This window comes from Mauremys reevesii, linkage group 10 (genome assembly GCF_016161935.1).
Source record: "Mauremys reevesii isolate NIE-2019 linkage group 10, ASM1616193v1, whole genome shotgun sequence".
In the NCBI taxonomy this organism is placed as follows: Eukaryota; Metazoa; Chordata; order Testudines; family Geoemydidae; genus Mauremys; species Mauremys reevesii.
The window spans coordinates 69,198,135-69,214,766 of NC_052632.1; the positions used below are offsets into that span (position 1 = coordinate 69,198,135).

Genomic DNA, 16,632 nt, shown 5'->3' on the forward strand with positions numbered 1-16,632 from the left:
CAGCTCCACTCCACCCCTTGCCTGGCTCCGCCCTCATTCCTTCTCCATCTCTAGCCCCAGCTTCACCTTCAGCACAAACTCCGCCACTGAGGAAGCCTTGGCTGTGCACTAATGGAGGAGCGGAGGCGACTGAAACAGTTTGAGCAACACTCACTTAGTGGAAAGATCTCTCTTTCTGCTTGTTTTGAGGAGTTAATAGCAACAATACTTTCTCACAGATGAGATGAAATTTTAAATAATTAGAATACTTAGCATGTATCAAAGCAGGGCAGGATCATTATCCCTATGTTAGAGATGGTAAACTGATGCAGAGATAGAAGAAGCAACTTGCCTAAGGTTACCTAGCAAGTCAGTGGCAGAGCCATGAATAGAACCCAGGTCATCTGAGTCCAGTCCAGTGCTCTGTCCGCTAATCAAGTCTGCCACCCCTCAAAGTGAAATGTGATAGTGTGCATGTTAAGTACAGTAGCTTATCCACTCTTAAGAAATACTGTATGAACTTGTTGGCAGCTTTTAAAAGTGCAATTTCTTATTATAGGTTCAGCTTCTGCCTCTAGTGGACATATTTCTAAGAACTCAGACCTGCAAAAAGATCCGATCATTGAGAAATACGGCGAGGAAAAGCATGGTCTGACCAGCTATATTCTAACCTTGGAAGAGATGAGAAAATACAATTATCCTTTAGAAGGTCAGGCCATATACATTTGGGTAAAAATCCCAGCCTAAAACATTTAAAAAAGTCAATAAATCCTATTGGATTTCACTGGGAGTTTTAGTTGCACAAGGCAGGCTCTTTACCAAAGTCATTTGAGGCTTTCATTCTCCTCATCTATACCTGCTGAGTCACACGAGACAGATTTCTTCTTCTTCTTCTTCTCAGATCTCTCTATTTTTCTTTCTAGGATCCCCTGGGTGTGAGAATTATGTCCACACACAATGCGAGAGCCCGAGGACAGACAGCAGCCCCCTCTTTGGGCTGGATTGTGAAATGGTATAAAAAAATACTTCTTGTCTTAAAGAAGGATAGGAAATGAGTTGTACAACCTCCACTGGCTCCAAAAATAAAGCCAGCCACCCTCTGTGTGTTTTAGAGCATTTCTACTAAAAAAACACAGTTGTAAAGACACCAGCTGGCCATCTGCACCAGCAATTCTTCTATCAGTAGCACGAGGGCAGCCTCTCCAGTGAGAGTTCTCAAAAAAAAAATACAGCATAGCCAAGACATATGCGTTAATGCTCCCAGCACGACACTCAGCTCCGCAGTGGTTCCCTACATACCATGCAGGAGGCAGGACAGGCGGATCCACTGCTATGCAGAATGGACATGAGGAGGATCATGGGGGCTGTTGCAGCCTTTGCACACTAGAGATGGGGAAGGAGGAGGATTCCTTCTCCTTACGCATTTCCCCAGCACCAACACAGTTGTTCAGGCTCTGTGCTGAGCTGAGGATTGCCCCTTCATGCGCATTGGTCCTTGAAGAAGGGCCTTGTTTTGGCATCACCTGCGCCCTTTTTAAATAGGTGGGCCCATCTCTTGCTTTAGCACTTCTTGGCAGAGCAGTTGCAAAATTCAATCAGTTGTGGCGCTCTGGGTGTAAAGTATGAAGTTATTCTGAGATCAGTTCTTCCTCTTAAAGATTAACTGTGTGTTACAATTTCATGTGCACCTGCTACATTTGTAATGGGCGTCAAATATTAATCAGAACTGTCTGCACTATTAAAAACTAGTAATAGATGGTAAATCTTCCAGGTTAGTAACATTTTTAGTGGTGATTGCAATTACTGTAATCAAAGCAGATTTTAATCTGCTGGTATTTTGAGACAACCGATTGGCAATAAACCCAGTGCTGATTTCTGATCTGACTTTTCTCTTTTTATTTTTGCTAGTGCCTCACTGAGAAAGGAAATGAAGTAACTCGAGTCTCACTGGTGGATGCAGAGGGTCGGTGCATCTTGGATGAGCTTATAAAACCTGAAACCCAGATACTGAACTACCTCACCAGGTATCCGGCCTATATACTTCCTCCATGCCTCTCCTGTAAAAGTGAGAGCCATTCAGACCGAGTCTGGTCCATGTGGCCTTTCAAGAATGTCTGATGCACTTAGCTTTCTGCACTGTTCCTGGATTACAGGTTAATGATTCAGCACAGGTTACTCTTTTACTGCTTGTTATAGAAGACATGGTGTAGTAAGAGCATGAGATAGCAATCCAGGCCTGTGCTCTATAAAATGAGTGTATCATTTCACTAACTTTCAGAGGTACCAAGAGCCAAGCTGTGAGGAACTTTCATAATGAAACCAGGCACAATTCAAGCTACATTTCATCCCCAAAATTTTAAGATTGGGCCCAATTTCACACTTTTGCACATCTGGAAAATCCCTTCTGCTACGTTCAGCAGCCTTCTTTCACCCAACAGGCCCCAAAACATTTCCTTACCAGTTTAATAAATCCCCCTGTGCTATGTCCTCCTCACAGCAGAATAATTTATACAGGAAGCCACAGTTATAATTCAGACATGGTCACATTTGTAATCTATGTATTTTATGTGTCTTGCTTGAAATGATCTCTAGTAAATGAAGTTGCTAATATGTTGGTTTATATTTGCCATTTTTGTTTTGAAGATACTCAGGAATCACAAGGAAGATTCTTCTTCCAGTGAAAACAAAACTCCCAGAGATTCAGGACAAGCTAAAGAAATTGCTTCCCCGTGATGCGGTATTAGTGGGTCACTCCTTAAATGCCGACCTCCACGCTTTACAAGTGAGCATGCTCTTACGAGGATTTCCCCCAGCCCTGTTGGACCTGTTTGGTCTGGTGCTTTTCATACTTGAACCAAAATAATTCTGGTTCATTTATTTACCAGGCTTTTCTTGAGATGGCCTAAGGGTGTAAAAATGTGTAAATTTAAAACATGAGGTCTTCTAAAAAAAAACAAAACACAGAAGTCAAGAAGTAAGAAGGCTGTAAAAGTCTTCACCAGCAGCCTTAGCTCTATATCCTCCTTTCCCTTCAGTCATTGCTGGGTACACCTAATTGTGTTGTGGTAAAGACAAATCTTTCGTATGGTAAATTTAAATGACCATAATGTATCATCCTACAACTGAAGAGCATAATCTGTGGCCATTTTGCCAGTTTATATTAAGTAGAGGGGGATTTCAGACCTGTCTTGTGGTAATGTGTAGGGTATTTTGTTGGGCACCTATGGCCTGTATGTACATGATGAACATGCAAAAAGCTGACCTCTTATGTCTGGAATCTGGGCCAATAGTCAGAGGGTCTGTGAGGAAACAATTGGGGAACCCAGCACATAGGAGGATTTACCTCTGCATTTGCAACCTGTTCTCCTTGTATTTCACTACATGGAATTCTGTCAATTCTTCCTTATCCCCCAGGGAACATAAGAGGCCATCATGGGGTTAAGAATGGGCTTTTAATGGAAAGCCCATCACAGTGTTAACTGTGGTGTTACTACCCCAATTCCATAATACTGATGTTCTTTACTCATATTATTGGTGATGTTCTCTCTTCTCCAGATGATACACCCCAGTGTTATTGACACCTCATTGCTTTTTGCCAGACACAAAGGTCGACGGTTCAAGCTGAAATTCTTAGCAAAAGCTGTTTTAGGGTACGTTTTTTTACCGTGTTGTCATAGTTTATGCCAATGGATAACCAGTACTACTATGTAATATTTTACCAATCACGATTATTACACCAGGTGCATGAGTGTTTATCTAAAACGCAATATGTTTTGGAAGAAATCAGATTATATAATGTACATGAAATAACACATGTAATGTGAATTATAATAGTAGTAGGTGATGTATGTATTCACAGTAAAGGTTTGTCTACATTGCACGCTCCTTATGGCAGTGTGCTGAGTACAGGCATTACAAGCCCCCCAAGCACAGGTATAGATAGCAGTGTAGATGGTGAGGCACTGCTTAGGCGAATCGAGTATACCGTACCCTACATGGCTCTCTCCACACCCAAGCAGTGCCTGCTGCTATTTTAGCAGTGTAGTGACCCACTGCCTCCCTGCTGCTGGAGCCTCTCTCTGGTGTGGAGAAAGGCTCTGGCAGAGGGGAGGCAGTGGGGAAAGACTCCACATACCCTACATATTGCTGCCAGTGAGGGTACAGTGTAGATTTACCTTAAGAGTCCTGCCCTGAACATTAAACAGTTGAAGTGGACAGGGATTACTATCTCCATGTTACAGGTAGGGGAATGGTAGCAGAGAGGTTAAGTGACTTGCCTAAATCATACAGTGACTATGTAGCCTAGCTAGAATTGAACCCAGATCTCCTAACTCCCAGTCCAGTGCCTCAACTACAAGACCATGCGTCCTCTAATTCTGTTAATTGTGAGCTGCTGAATCTTTCATCTAAGAGGCCAGGATACTCTTTTTCAACACTTTGTTGTGTCTAATTCACACACATGACTAGGAGACTCATTTCAGATTAGCAAGAAAGTGAATACAGCAAGTAAGGGTAATGTTTCAGAAATTGTGCTTTGACAAGTTTATTTTGAGTTTTTAAATGATATTCCATAGCATGCCAGCAAACATTCTATAGTATGTTTTGTAGACATAATGTATTCTTTAGTAGTAATGGTTTGGTGAGATGAGAGGAGAGACTGCTGTACTACATGCAAATTATGAGATGGGGAAACTAGCCGAGTGTAGCTGGTTGAAGATAAGGATGGCTAAGGTCTGTCAAAGCACAATATAGTCCAAGGCATCTATGAAATCTTTAACAGTTATAAGCAATATTGAACATTGCAGAAATTCTTTATATATTTCAATGGCTTTTGGAACATTTCAGAAGAACACGGTTTCAAAGATAATTGAAATACAACAGTCTTTGAGCACAGGGATAAATATACCACCTGAAAAGAACAAGCTACGAGGTTTCTGAAAAACTAAGTACTATATCATTTAGGGTGTGAAAACTGGTACCCTTTGTGTATGTTTTACTTTGACATTTTAGGAAGGAAATTCAGTGTGAAAATAAAGTTGGTCATGATCCAACAGAAGATGCTGAAGCTGCAATTGAATTGCTTCAATACTTTATTGACCAGGGACCCAGAAAGGTATGTAACTTTGTAGGATATTAATGTATTTTCATTAGTTTTTATTAAAAAAGAACTTAAAAAGCTCAATATATATAGTTTGTAGCCCTCTTAAGGGGAAAAAAAAAAGTTGATTGTTTCATCGTTTCTTTTTATTAGGATAATTGTGCACTTGGACCCTGATCCAGGAAGATAATTATGCTTTAAGCATGTAAGCTTCCTATTGACTTTAGTGGGACCATTGATGTGCTTAGAGTCAGGCACATGTTAACGGGCTTTGCTGAACCAGGACTGCTATCGTCTCTGGGAGCTGCATTCCCTACTTGTGGAGTGTACAGGGACACTATCAATCTTGGTAGAAATTGGCTGATCTTCAGGAATGCTCCAAAATATATCCTGGGTGGTTTTTTTTTAATCCCTCTAGTTTCTCTATTATGCTCATGTTATTGGTCTTTTCCCTGTTTTCAATATTACCCATTTTGGTTCCAGTTCTTTTTCCATGTCTTTTGCTAATTTAAGGCACTTGTATGCTTTCACAATTGCAGGGGATTGGCTATTATGCACAAGTCTATCTCCCAAATCCTTGGCTTCCAATTCTAAATCAGAGATGACTTTATGGAGACACATTGCTAGATTGATGCCCATGAATGCTGTGTGCTTGAAAAGTACCTTGAAAAGGAATTAGTGTGTTTTTGTCTTTCTAGGTAGTAGAACTAAATTTGGAGACGGTGCTGTCAGCCCCAAATCGGATGGAGTTATCACAGCAAAAATCTGCATTACAACTGCAACAGAATGGAATCCAGAAGCAGTCAAGTGAACCTCCAAGCATACACCAACCATGGCGGTAGGACTTCCTAATGCATACATAGCCATTTCATTGGCGTCAGTTCTTTGTGAAATCATAATAATACATTGTTTTACATCAAAATGATATTTCTCTCTTCCCCTCAAAATATATTACTTGCTATTGAGTTACACCTAATCTAACCATTTTTAAAAATTAAAAGGCTTAGATTACTTCAGCAGTGAATTTTATGTGATTCTCTTTTTTTAATATATTCAGGACACAAGATGAGTATTTTCAGGCAGTGGAAAGTTTGTTAGTTTTAAAAATTCTCTTCCAAGGAGAACTAGCATTTAAAAAAAAATACTTTCTCAAAGGTTTCTAATTCAGTCTAAACTAAAAGTTAGTTTTAAAGATGAGTTAATATTTACCATGACTCTGTTAGTTTTTTAGACCATTTGAATGCTACTGGCCAAAAAACTCTCCTTTTGAGCAGAAAGGAACTAGCCTCTTCTGGCTTGTGTCAGAACAGTCTGAGCACTTCAAACAAACAGGTAAGTGAACTTAGAACAGATTGTTCTAAATATGTATTTAAGAAATAGAAGTTCTACACATTCTTGAGTGGGTTTTTTGCATTTAAAAAAGTTGAGTAACCTAAAATGGTAAGTTTCAGCAACAGTCTTAATGCTTCCTTGGATGAATCGGTTTTGTCATCTTTGAAAATACATTTTGATCCTGTATTGTCCTGAAATATGCCCATTTTATGGGCAAATGAGAGGCAAAGTTGGGAATTAGAAGCTAAAAGTTCTCATTTGCAGTCCCCTGCTTTAACCACTTGACTGCACACCTTGACCATCATGACTGTGTGAATTTTTTCCCCCGTAGATACTTAAAAGAGCTATACAAGAAGTTCCTCTGTCCTCATTCAGTATCATTCAGTTCGCTTTGCGTTCAGAGCATGTTGCACCAGACCTTGTTGCTGAAGTTTGTGAAAAGGTAACAAAGCTATATCCTAGAATATTCTTTAAAGCTGAGCTTGGAGAGGGACCCAGCACTTTTCAGATTCTTTGTTTTGTAAAATCCCAGCATTAACTTGTATTCCTACAGATGAGAATCAAGCTAGCTGATATGCTGACTGTCTATGCAGGTCCATTTGATAAAGACTTTTGCCTGAAGACTTTAAGAAGAGAATTTAAGAAGTGTGGTCCTATCCACTCACTCACTGTGCTCACTGAAACACACCAGGTGAATAACAGAGAGAATCCTTTTAACTATGTTAACTTGCTGACATACAAAGTCACTGTTTAGTTTTACTAGGTGATGGGCTCAATGGAGGGGTGGAGATGGTACAGTTTAAACATTGATTGCTCATTTGGCAGTGCGGTCAGCACCGCCAAGAACTCATTGTGGAAAAGCTATGGTAAACAGCCAGTATGGTGTAACTCCACCCTTGTTGTGCTACTAGCTCAAACAGTGGTCTTTCAAAGAAACTGTCCAGGATAAGAAGCCTTATACTGGGGCAATGGAAATTTTCTCTCCTTAGTGGAGGGAAGAGTATTAAGGCCCTTAATGGCAAAACAATGGGTTGTGAGTTAAGTTAAAGCAATGAAACATCCTATTTAATGCTGTGTCTTTAATGTATTACATATAGACTATGAAAGGCTTCTTAGGATATCTTCCAACAACCTGTTAAATACTTATTTGTGAAAGGAGAGGGGTACTGTAATTGTAATAGAAGACTCAGCTTAATATTCTTCCTTTTAAAAGCCCCACATCTGTATCCAGTATGAAGTATTAGAAGCTGCTCAACTTGCTATGGAAAGTCTGAATGGAGCTGATGTTGCAGGGTCCTGCATTAAGGTATTATAAGCATGTGCTAAAAGCCTGAATTATATTCAACGTAAGACATTAAAATATGGACATGAAGTACTTTTATAGCCTCTTTCATCTGAGGATCTCAAAGAACATTACCAGCATTAATGAACTAGGCCTCACAACACCTGTAAAGTTTACAGAAGTAATTAAAACCATTTTACAGATGGAGAGATTTGGTTGCGACTTCCCCCAGATTGTACAGCAAGTCAATGTAAGAACCAGGAATCCTGGCTCCCAGTCTTATGTTCTGAATGTAAACCCTCCTTAGGGTTCAGGGTTACTAGATGTCCTCAATGACTATTAGTTAAGGTTGCCAGGGTGCCCTGGTCTCAATCTTGCTATGTCTAGATCTGGCCATCTATCAAGATGGTATATAGTCAGTAATTCTTTGTACTAGATTCTTACCATCTAATTATAAGTGATGCATTTAAGATTATCTGCCCCTCTTAAGGATGACGCCTCCTGGCTGCTCTGGGGAATTAGCTCCTTCCAGGTGCTATGTGCTGCTTTGGTGGTCGCTCAACCTGTCTCTGCAACACTAGCTGCTCCTTCTTCATAATGTGGACCTCTGGGAAGGTCACTATGCATGTTCCCCCATTCTGGGGTATCAAAATCTTCAGCACAAACTGTCCCAGGCAGTCTGCTCTCCACTGCCTGGTCTTTGCCACTTCCCCAGTGACTGGTAGGGGGACCTAGGCCTGCTCTCTACTCTGGATTCCAGTCCCAGGGCCCTCTTATCAGCAGCCAAGGTCTGCCCTAACCCATAGCCTTTCCATGGCTCTCTCCCCCTCTCCAGCCCAAACTCCCTCCTTCCAGGAAGTAACTGTGCACTACCCTCTATAGTGCCAAACACCCTCCCTTCTCCCAGGGTTTGACTGTATTCTACTTCTCTGCAGCCCCTGGATTTTGTTCAGGCCCTTTCTGTTCCCATCCAGCTGAGCCTCATCTAATTAATCCCTGCTCCCTGGCTCCTCCTCCTCCAGGTGCAGCTGGGGAGTTGATTGGCTCAGCTAGCCCAAGGAATGTTTAGAGAGCAGCAGACGCACTCATTTTCTTTAGACGAACTTGTCTGTCAGATTTCTGGGGGAAAATGTAATTTGTAAGTCGAAGGTAGAATTCCTGAGACCCATAGTCCCTAAAACAGCTCAGACTGGCACGTTACATGTATTTCCATTTGATACACCCAGGTTCAGAGACCCGTCACTGTGATGATGCTAGACTGTGACATGCTGATAAAAGAGCTAGAAATGGATATTGAAAACGAAGGTGTGATTTATGTGGCGGGGCTGAAGAAAACCCTAACTGAGACAGACTTGCATGAGAAATTCAGTCATTTGAAAGACCTGCAAGCTCTTTTCTGGCCTAGGGATCTCAAAAGAGGGAAGCACAGAAATTACTGTTTCCTGAGTAAGTAAATGTAGCACACAACACCCAATAGGCCTGATTTTGCAGAAACTCCTCACTTGGGCCTCCCATTGAAGTTAGTGGAGATTATACTCTCTGTAGCTCAGAGTAAGGTGACACTATGCGTTGTCATTGGATCGTTTCTAGCCAGCTGCCTAATCCCAGTCACTCATGTAGCTACATTTTGCTTTAAACATACAGGAGTTTATAAAAAATTAATACTAGTTTAGATATTAATAGCTTCTGCATCGAGGGGAGTTCCGAAGTGCTTCACAAACTATATCCCCACTCCAGCACTGAAATTCCCCGAGGGTGGAAGATGGCTGCCATGCAGGCTGACAAAGTGCCATGGCTTGTTTGTCAGGAACTCTGTTTCTGGTCTCATCTAAAAAGACATCCAGCCAGTAAGCTGTGTAGAATTCAGCTGCCCTACCCCGGGATGGCTGAAATGCCGAACAGACTCCACTGCAATTTGGACCTGTGGCTTTACAGAGACCGATGCTTAGATTGAAGCAGAAGATGATGATCCCCTTGTGAGACTGTGCTACGACAGTGACTCTAGGCCTAGTCTCCCATATGCCATAGCTTTGCCCTCTGGGTGCTGAGAATGCAGAGTCGCTTTCTGAACTACGACTGCTGACCTAGGGTACTTGTGGTGTTTTTTTTTTCTTTTCTTTTAAGAGTTTCAAACCTCAGAAAGTGCCCTAGAGGCTCTTCAAGATATAAACAGGCAAGGAGCTGAAGGCAGCCGACTGCAAAGTAGAAAAGCTCTCACTCCTAGCCACCTCCACAGATGGATTTGTCATATGGCCCATAACGATGGGAAGCCTATTCAGCTGGCACATCACATCCTACATGGGAAAAAGGAACAACTATCTACCTCTGTGAGTTAAATCCCTTTGTCACAGTAAATCATAAGGCAAGGTAAAGTGGAATGAATACAGCTCTGGGAGCTGGGAAATCAGACTTTCCAATCATAGGTCAGACACTGACCTTCTATGGCTTTGGACAAAATGTTTAACTTCAGATTCCTGTCTATAGAATGGGTTTACCTTATTCTGGGGGCAGAGGGGTGGTTAAGAAGGAATTAATATTTGTAAAGCAGCTTGAAGATGGAATGTATTACATGTTTTGGTATAGAATCTGCTCAACAGACAAATTCAAAAGACCAGTGCAACTGGTTTCAGCAGAATACAATGCTACACAGGAATCAGAGATCTACATTTTTCAAAAGCAAAAATACCCACTGTTAAAATAAAATATATGGGGAGAAACATGAAAAGGAGGAGGTCACACATTAATAAAGAGTGTAGATTGATGGGGATCTCCATGGTTGAGTACCTCAAAGGAAAGAACAAATAATCTTTACTGGATAAAATTGCAAATCAGTTTGCAACAGTCCTGTGATTCCCCACAGCTTCCCAGGCACCATGCTTCAACTCCAGCCGGGAGAGACCCCCTAGGAATGACAAGATAAAGTACCAACCATCTATCCTGGTCACAGAGACTGCCAACAAAAGATTGCTAGTTTGCATGTTGTACATTCACATCCAGTAAGAACGGTAGTGAGTCCAACTGCTTTCAAGGCAGCAGTCATAATTGGATTGCTGATAAAACCTAGGACAATAGGATCTAATAGTAGTACCATTCTGTTCCTATTCTACCCAGGAGCAAGACCTAAGGAAAAAGCTGAAGAAGTTAGACCACGGTATCAAAAAGCTCTATAGAAGTTTGGAGAATAATACACTTTGTGTCGTTCTGTTGCCAGGTGTGAACAGGTAATATTTACAAATAGTTTTCAAAGTGGTCAGAGAACAACGTATTGCCAAGCAAGTTAGTATTTCCTGCATTACAATGAAATTTAACACTGGACAAGGGGGGTGAAGGGGAGTCTTCATAGAATCATAGCTTGTAAGGCCAGAAGGGACTATGAGGATCATCTAGTTTGACTTCTTGCATAACATGCATGCTGAATAAAATTGTATCCAGTAAACACTGCCTCAGGCCTATAACTTCTAGTTGAGCCAGAGCATTGAAACAGATTGTGATATGATGGAGGCTCAGATTAGGCCTCCATACCTCAATTTGCTAAAAACTGCCAAGGAAATTCTTCTCATTTCAGTTGTCACCCTTCCCTTGCCTTCCTGTCTTCAATACAGATTTCTCCCCACACCCCCTCCTATTTTAAATGAATGTAGTTTCAAGCACTCACATAAAGGGGCAGGTTGGCACTAGAGAGGCCAACTGATCTCTGAAACTGTAGTTTTGCATTTATAAATATAACAGCTACAGCCCAGGCAGCAGGTGTGCGCACTTCCTTACACAGTCCTTACCTATATGCTTCATCTTTGACTTGATCTCATCTGGTGGGAAGAGGAGGGTGATAAATTGTTCTCCTTAATCACCACGGATAGGACAAGAAGCAACAAGCTTAAATTGCAGCAAGGAAGATTTAGGTCAGAGTAGACATTAGGAAAAACATACTAGTTAAGCACTGGAACAAATTACCTATGGAGGCTGTGGAATCTCCGTCACTGGAGATTTTTAAGAACAGGTTAGACAAACTCCTGTCAGGGATGGTTTAGATAAAATGTAGCCCTGCCTCAGAGAAGGGGACTGGACTAGATGACATAATAAGGTCCCTTCCAGTACATTTCTGTGATTTTATAACCAGCGTATTCTTCCTAAGCCATTGAATACCCATTGAGTGGTAACAGGACTTACTGAACTTGAAAGGCTCCATGTGTTCTCAAAGCCGGTTTGTTGGATGCTGTTAGATGATGGATTTTCAGCATTCTAAACAGGCTATGTAATTTCAAACTACTTAGAATGGTAACTTGATATTATGAATTAGAAAAATTCAGGTGCATTCAAACTTCACTTTTGTTAGCCAGAGACCTTGCCCTTGGCTATGTACTTATTTCAGTTAAATCTTCCCTCTACTCCAGAGCTAATTCAGCAGTCTCCCTATTCCATTCAGATAGAGATTGGATCATTTGGTTCAGTTATGTTCTTGGCTTTCATTCATCTTCCAAAGGCATGATCATTTCATGGAGATGCAGAGAACATTTAATATTTACCTTTTCTTGTATAAGAAAAAAGGGCATAAGGTGAAATTAAATGTGTCAGAGGCTTCTCTGAATGAGCTCTTGCCTGACCACATGTGCTCTTTGCCGTCTGTGAAAGGGGTTTTGGAAGTAAAGAGATCGGTGTGCTGTCAATGAGGTGTTTGCACCATCTTCCATACCAAACAGAGTTGTCTTTGAAGGTTATTCTCTGCCAGAGTGAGACTGGGACAAATACATACTTGGGTTTAACTTGGACTTCAGATGAATGAATTTAGATCAGGGCTGCACATAGTTGCAGCTTAAGGTACTTTTATGGCCCCATCACCACAGTATCTGAGTGTCTGACCATCTTTATCTTCACATCACCACTGGGAGGATTATCTCCATTTTACACAGAGAGGCCAAGTGACTTGCCTGAGGTCCCATAGGAACTCTGGGGGGAGCAAGGAGTTGAACCCTTGTCTCCCAAGTTCTAGGATAGTGTCCTAACCCCTGAATCTCCTCACTTGCCTGAGCATCTTATGCAGCTCATGGATTGCAGTTCTGCTGGTGTTTGCTCACTCCATTGACACTTAATGCAGGGTAAAAGAGAACAGACTACAACAGTATTAAAAAGTTACTCTTGCTTCTGTTGACTCTTGTTACTTGTCAGGATGGATCACATGGGTCCTGTTGACATTGCTGCTCTATCTCGCATAGTCTGTTGATTCTAATCAGGTTCTTAACCAGAAGCACAGATGCAATTTACTTTAGTCCATCCACATTTGGTATGGCCCTATGCTCAAGTCAGGACTACGTGGGCATTAAGCTAAGTGGCTTACCTTGTCAAATAAATTGACTAATAATATATTGGTTGTTAATTCAGCTACAAGGTAACAGTAAGGAGGCTGGCTAGCTCTAATGATACCTTGTTTTAGTTTAGACGCTCGGTTTATTGCATGCAGATATCCTGCATCACCTTGCTGTAACATCAGGAGTTAATTTTTCAATTGCTTATCAGCCCCTTTGTGTACTAAATAGACTGGTTTGGCTGTTCAGAGCTCCAGCAAGGGATTCACAGTGCAGTGATGCTACAACAGTTGCTATATGCAGTCTAGTGCAAGTGTATTTTTTGCTAAGCTCCATGTGGAAGACTGCCTTACCTAATCAGCCCCGGGGAAGCCTGAACTGGGATAAGCTGCTGTAGGCTCTCTTTTTGAATTCTCTTCTCTGTCCTTTGAACATAAGCCCTGGGTGTAGAATCATGTTTGAAGGAGGTTTTATGGGTATATGCAGTCATTTTGCTGCAGATAAGTCTGAGATTGTGGAGAGCACCTGTGAATTAATTGCTGTATTTTCCCCTACATGTGATTTGCTGATGAAGACCTCAGCTTTTTTTCCCTAATTACTCAGAGCTCAAGTGGGAGAGTGTAGAAAAGAGCTCTTTGTGCATGGGCCCCCCTGAGAAACCCGCTGTAGGGTCCAGACTCGAGGTTGGATTCACTCTCCCTATCACATTTCCCCTCATAACCCTGCACATAACAGTAGTCTCACCACTTCCAAACTGTTAGTTCCTGCTGAGTCCCATGCACAACGAAGGGGGAGGCAAGCAATGGGCCTGAACAAGGGTGCCTGCTGCAAGGATCAGACCCATTGGCAGAACAGTCTGTGGGACATAGCTGCATCAGCAGGGACCGAATGGCAGCCTTAGGCTACGTCTATACTACCCACCCGGGTCGGCGGGTAGCGTTCGACTTCTCGGAGTTCGATATATCGCGTCTCATCTAGACGCGATATATCGAACTCCGAAGGCGCTCCCGTCGACTCCGGAACTCCACCACCGCGAAGGGCGGTGGCGGAGTCGACAGGGGAGCCGCGGACTTCGATCCCGCGGCGTCTGGACGGGTGAGTAGTTCGAACTAAGGTAGTTCGAGTTCTGCTACGCTGTTCGCGTAGCTGAACTTGCGTACCTTAGTTCGACACCCCCCCCCAGTGTAGACCAGGCCTTAGACCATGACACTCAGCGTATCCCCTGGCTCAGGAGAATGGAGCCACTGTCCAGTCTTGGGAGAAGTTTCCTCTCATAGCAAGAAAAAAGGAGTATGAACCCTCCTGTGGCTTTCCCACCTAAGGGAGAAGCTAGTCCCAGATACATTTTATTGTTATAATGAATACACTACAACCTTTCTTGGGTAAATCCACCTACTTCCTTACAAGACCATAGCCTAGTTCTTCAGCCTCTTGAAGCTGGATGGTGTCACCATGATGAATGGTGATTAGCTGCTAACTTACTGCAACTGACCATTTGCTCTGAAGAACGGAGTAACAGATTTCTCTTCTTTATGTTGCAGTGTTCATGGATCATTCTCTGGCCTTGGTCTGATGGGAATAAAGGAAGAAAGCAGGAGTAGTGCCTGTTAGACTGCCAGGTTTTAGAAAAAAGTCTTAAGATTTTTTAAAATTAATTCTATACCCCAAGAACAAGAGGCTCTGCCAGTGTACTTTAACATTTAAAAATAAAAACAATTCAAAACTGTTAGTGCAGCAACCCCTTCTTCTATTGACACTTCTAGCTTTGGTACTTTTGGCAGGCTCGTAGCCAGCTCAGTGCTTAGGGAGCTTTGTGTGTGTGCAGAGACTGCTAAGGCAAAACCGGTAAGCTAGGGTGGTCAATTTTTCTAGAAGCTGAATGGTCCCTATCTGTAAAGGGCTTGTAAGGACACTTGTCAGCTGGGCTGTGTTCACTTGGCCGATCCTTGACAGACAGACTATGCAAAATTAACGTACATCTGTCCCCCAAGAAAGCTGCTTTGAGGTTGTAGGAACTCTATACCGGTGTTGTGGAGTCTCTGGAAATTGGGCCTCAATTAACATTTCATGTAAAGTCTGTTATAGATGGTGTGTTATGCTTTTCAGTGTCAATGAAGTAGCTGTGCACTTTACTTTGCCCTGGGGAAGATGGAATTGTGATTCACATCTTGGGCCATTTCCACTTTTTTTCCTCATAAGAGGAAAAATTACAACTCAAGCTGCAGCAAGAGCACAGAAAAAGTACCTAACAGGTGAAATTCACACAGGCATAATGATGAAGTTGCACTGGGTATAAGATAGGAAACCAGGACCTCACACCTACATAAAGAGCAGCAGGCTTCCTTCCCTAGGCAGGAGCAGCAGCATTGTAACCTTTTGGGTTAGGCCCAATTTCGGAGGTAGGTTTCACATCCAAGAGCAGAGGATGTTGGTGTCTTTAGCAGGATACAAATAATCTGTCTCATCCCTTTCCCCCCACCCAATCAGGGCTTGCTTTGTCCTTAACTAGATGCTGCTAACTGTTAGTAAATCAGGACCCCCGGAAAACTAAACAAGCTCTCATTGGATAGTGAGCCAGTAATGCTCCAGTTGAGAAAGAGGAACATGTTTTCCAGTAAGAGAAGGCAGTTCTAGAAAGAGGAGAATTAATCAGACTGAACTATCTCGCAGTCCTGAGAAGAGGCATTCAGTTGTCAAGCAATGATTAAGGACAGGCCAAAATAATCAGTGGAGATATTAGAACACACCTCCCCCCCCCACCATATCCCACTTACCATTTTCCCACAGGGATAAAGGAATTCAAATTACTCATCTGGTGAGTTATACTCTACCTTGAGCCATCCAAGGAAGTTCCCAACAAAAAAAAAAAATGAATGGAGCCATTGTCTGTGCTAAGGGGTGGGAAAAGCAAGATTCCCACTGTCCATTAAGCAACTTAGCCCCCTTCTGGCTATGCAGTGCTTTTATTGGTGGAACTCCTGTGGGTCAGCTGAAAGCATTCATACCATAGAACTATAAGTGAAGATACCTGGGATGTCAGACATACAGACAGGATTTGTTGAAGGAAAGAAAGAGAGTGGTGGCCTAAAGGGGAAGCAATACTGAACTGTGACAAAGGTATCAAATAAACAGCAACAAGTGTAATTACGACAAAGACCTTACTGTCCTCAGTCTCTATTACAAAGCTCTCACTAATGTCAGTGGGAGATCCGCTGTGGATTGAAGGGACTATGACCTCCTGAAATATAGCCCAGCCTAAGGACCATAATTGAACATGGAACGCATCCCTCCTCTCCAAATGAGTTGCAGCCCCAGGCTGCCAACACTACGCATCTAGATGAACACACAGATTTACACCAGGGCAGCGGCAGCATGAGAATCAGATGGCTGGAACTGGCTCCCTGCCTGGGATCCCATCCCCCACTCCAAGCAGACCTTGGCCCAGCTTCTCTGCTGCATCATATTTTAATACAGGAGGGGAAGACGATGCTAGGTGACCAATCTGTGAACGACTGGTCTAGCTCCCCCTGAGATCAATAGCAAGATTCTGACTTCAACGGGAGTTGGACTGAACTCTTTGGAAGTAGAGGCCCCACTGATGGCTGGCTGTACCCAGCACGGCTCCTTGCTTTAGTGTATGT

The 16,632-nt window shown here is 42.4% G+C and overlaps 1 protein-coding gene across 4 annotated transcripts in view; it reads left to right on the top strand.

The window, feature by feature from the left end:
• REXO5 (RNA exonuclease 5) overlaps nucleotides 1–14,718 on the top strand; it is a 27,348-nt gene extending 12,630 nt beyond the window's left edge. For all 4 annotated transcript variants that reach the window (XM_039490911.1, XM_039490910.1, XM_039490912.1 and 1 more), the window contains 15 exons: nucleotides 539–688; nucleotides 903–991; nucleotides 1,888–2,003; nucleotides 2,623–2,761; nucleotides 3,535–3,629; nucleotides 4,990–5,092; nucleotides 5,776–5,915; nucleotides 6,301–6,409; nucleotides 6,741–6,851; nucleotides 6,963–7,100; nucleotides 7,623–7,715; nucleotides 8,918–9,137; nucleotides 9,816–10,018; nucleotides 10,803–10,912; nucleotides 14,533–14,718. In XM_039490911.1, the coding sequence (XP_039346845.1) occupies nucleotides 539–688; nucleotides 903–991; nucleotides 1,888–2,003; nucleotides 2,623–2,761; nucleotides 3,535–3,629; nucleotides 4,990–5,092; nucleotides 5,776–5,915; nucleotides 6,301–6,409; nucleotides 6,741–6,851; nucleotides 6,963–7,100; nucleotides 7,623–7,715; nucleotides 8,918–9,137; nucleotides 9,816–10,018; nucleotides 10,803–10,912; nucleotides 14,533–14,602 (1,886 nt within the window). In that variant the 3' untranslated portion in view covers nucleotides 14,603–14,718. The remainder of the gene's footprint in view (nucleotides 1–538; nucleotides 689–902; nucleotides 992–1,887; nucleotides 2,004–2,622; nucleotides 2,762–3,534; nucleotides 3,630–4,989; nucleotides 5,093–5,775; nucleotides 5,916–6,300; nucleotides 6,410–6,740; nucleotides 6,852–6,962; nucleotides 7,101–7,622; nucleotides 7,716–8,917; nucleotides 9,138–9,815; nucleotides 10,019–10,802; nucleotides 10,913–14,532) is intronic.
• Nucleotides 14,719–16,632: the final 1,914 nt, after the last annotated feature.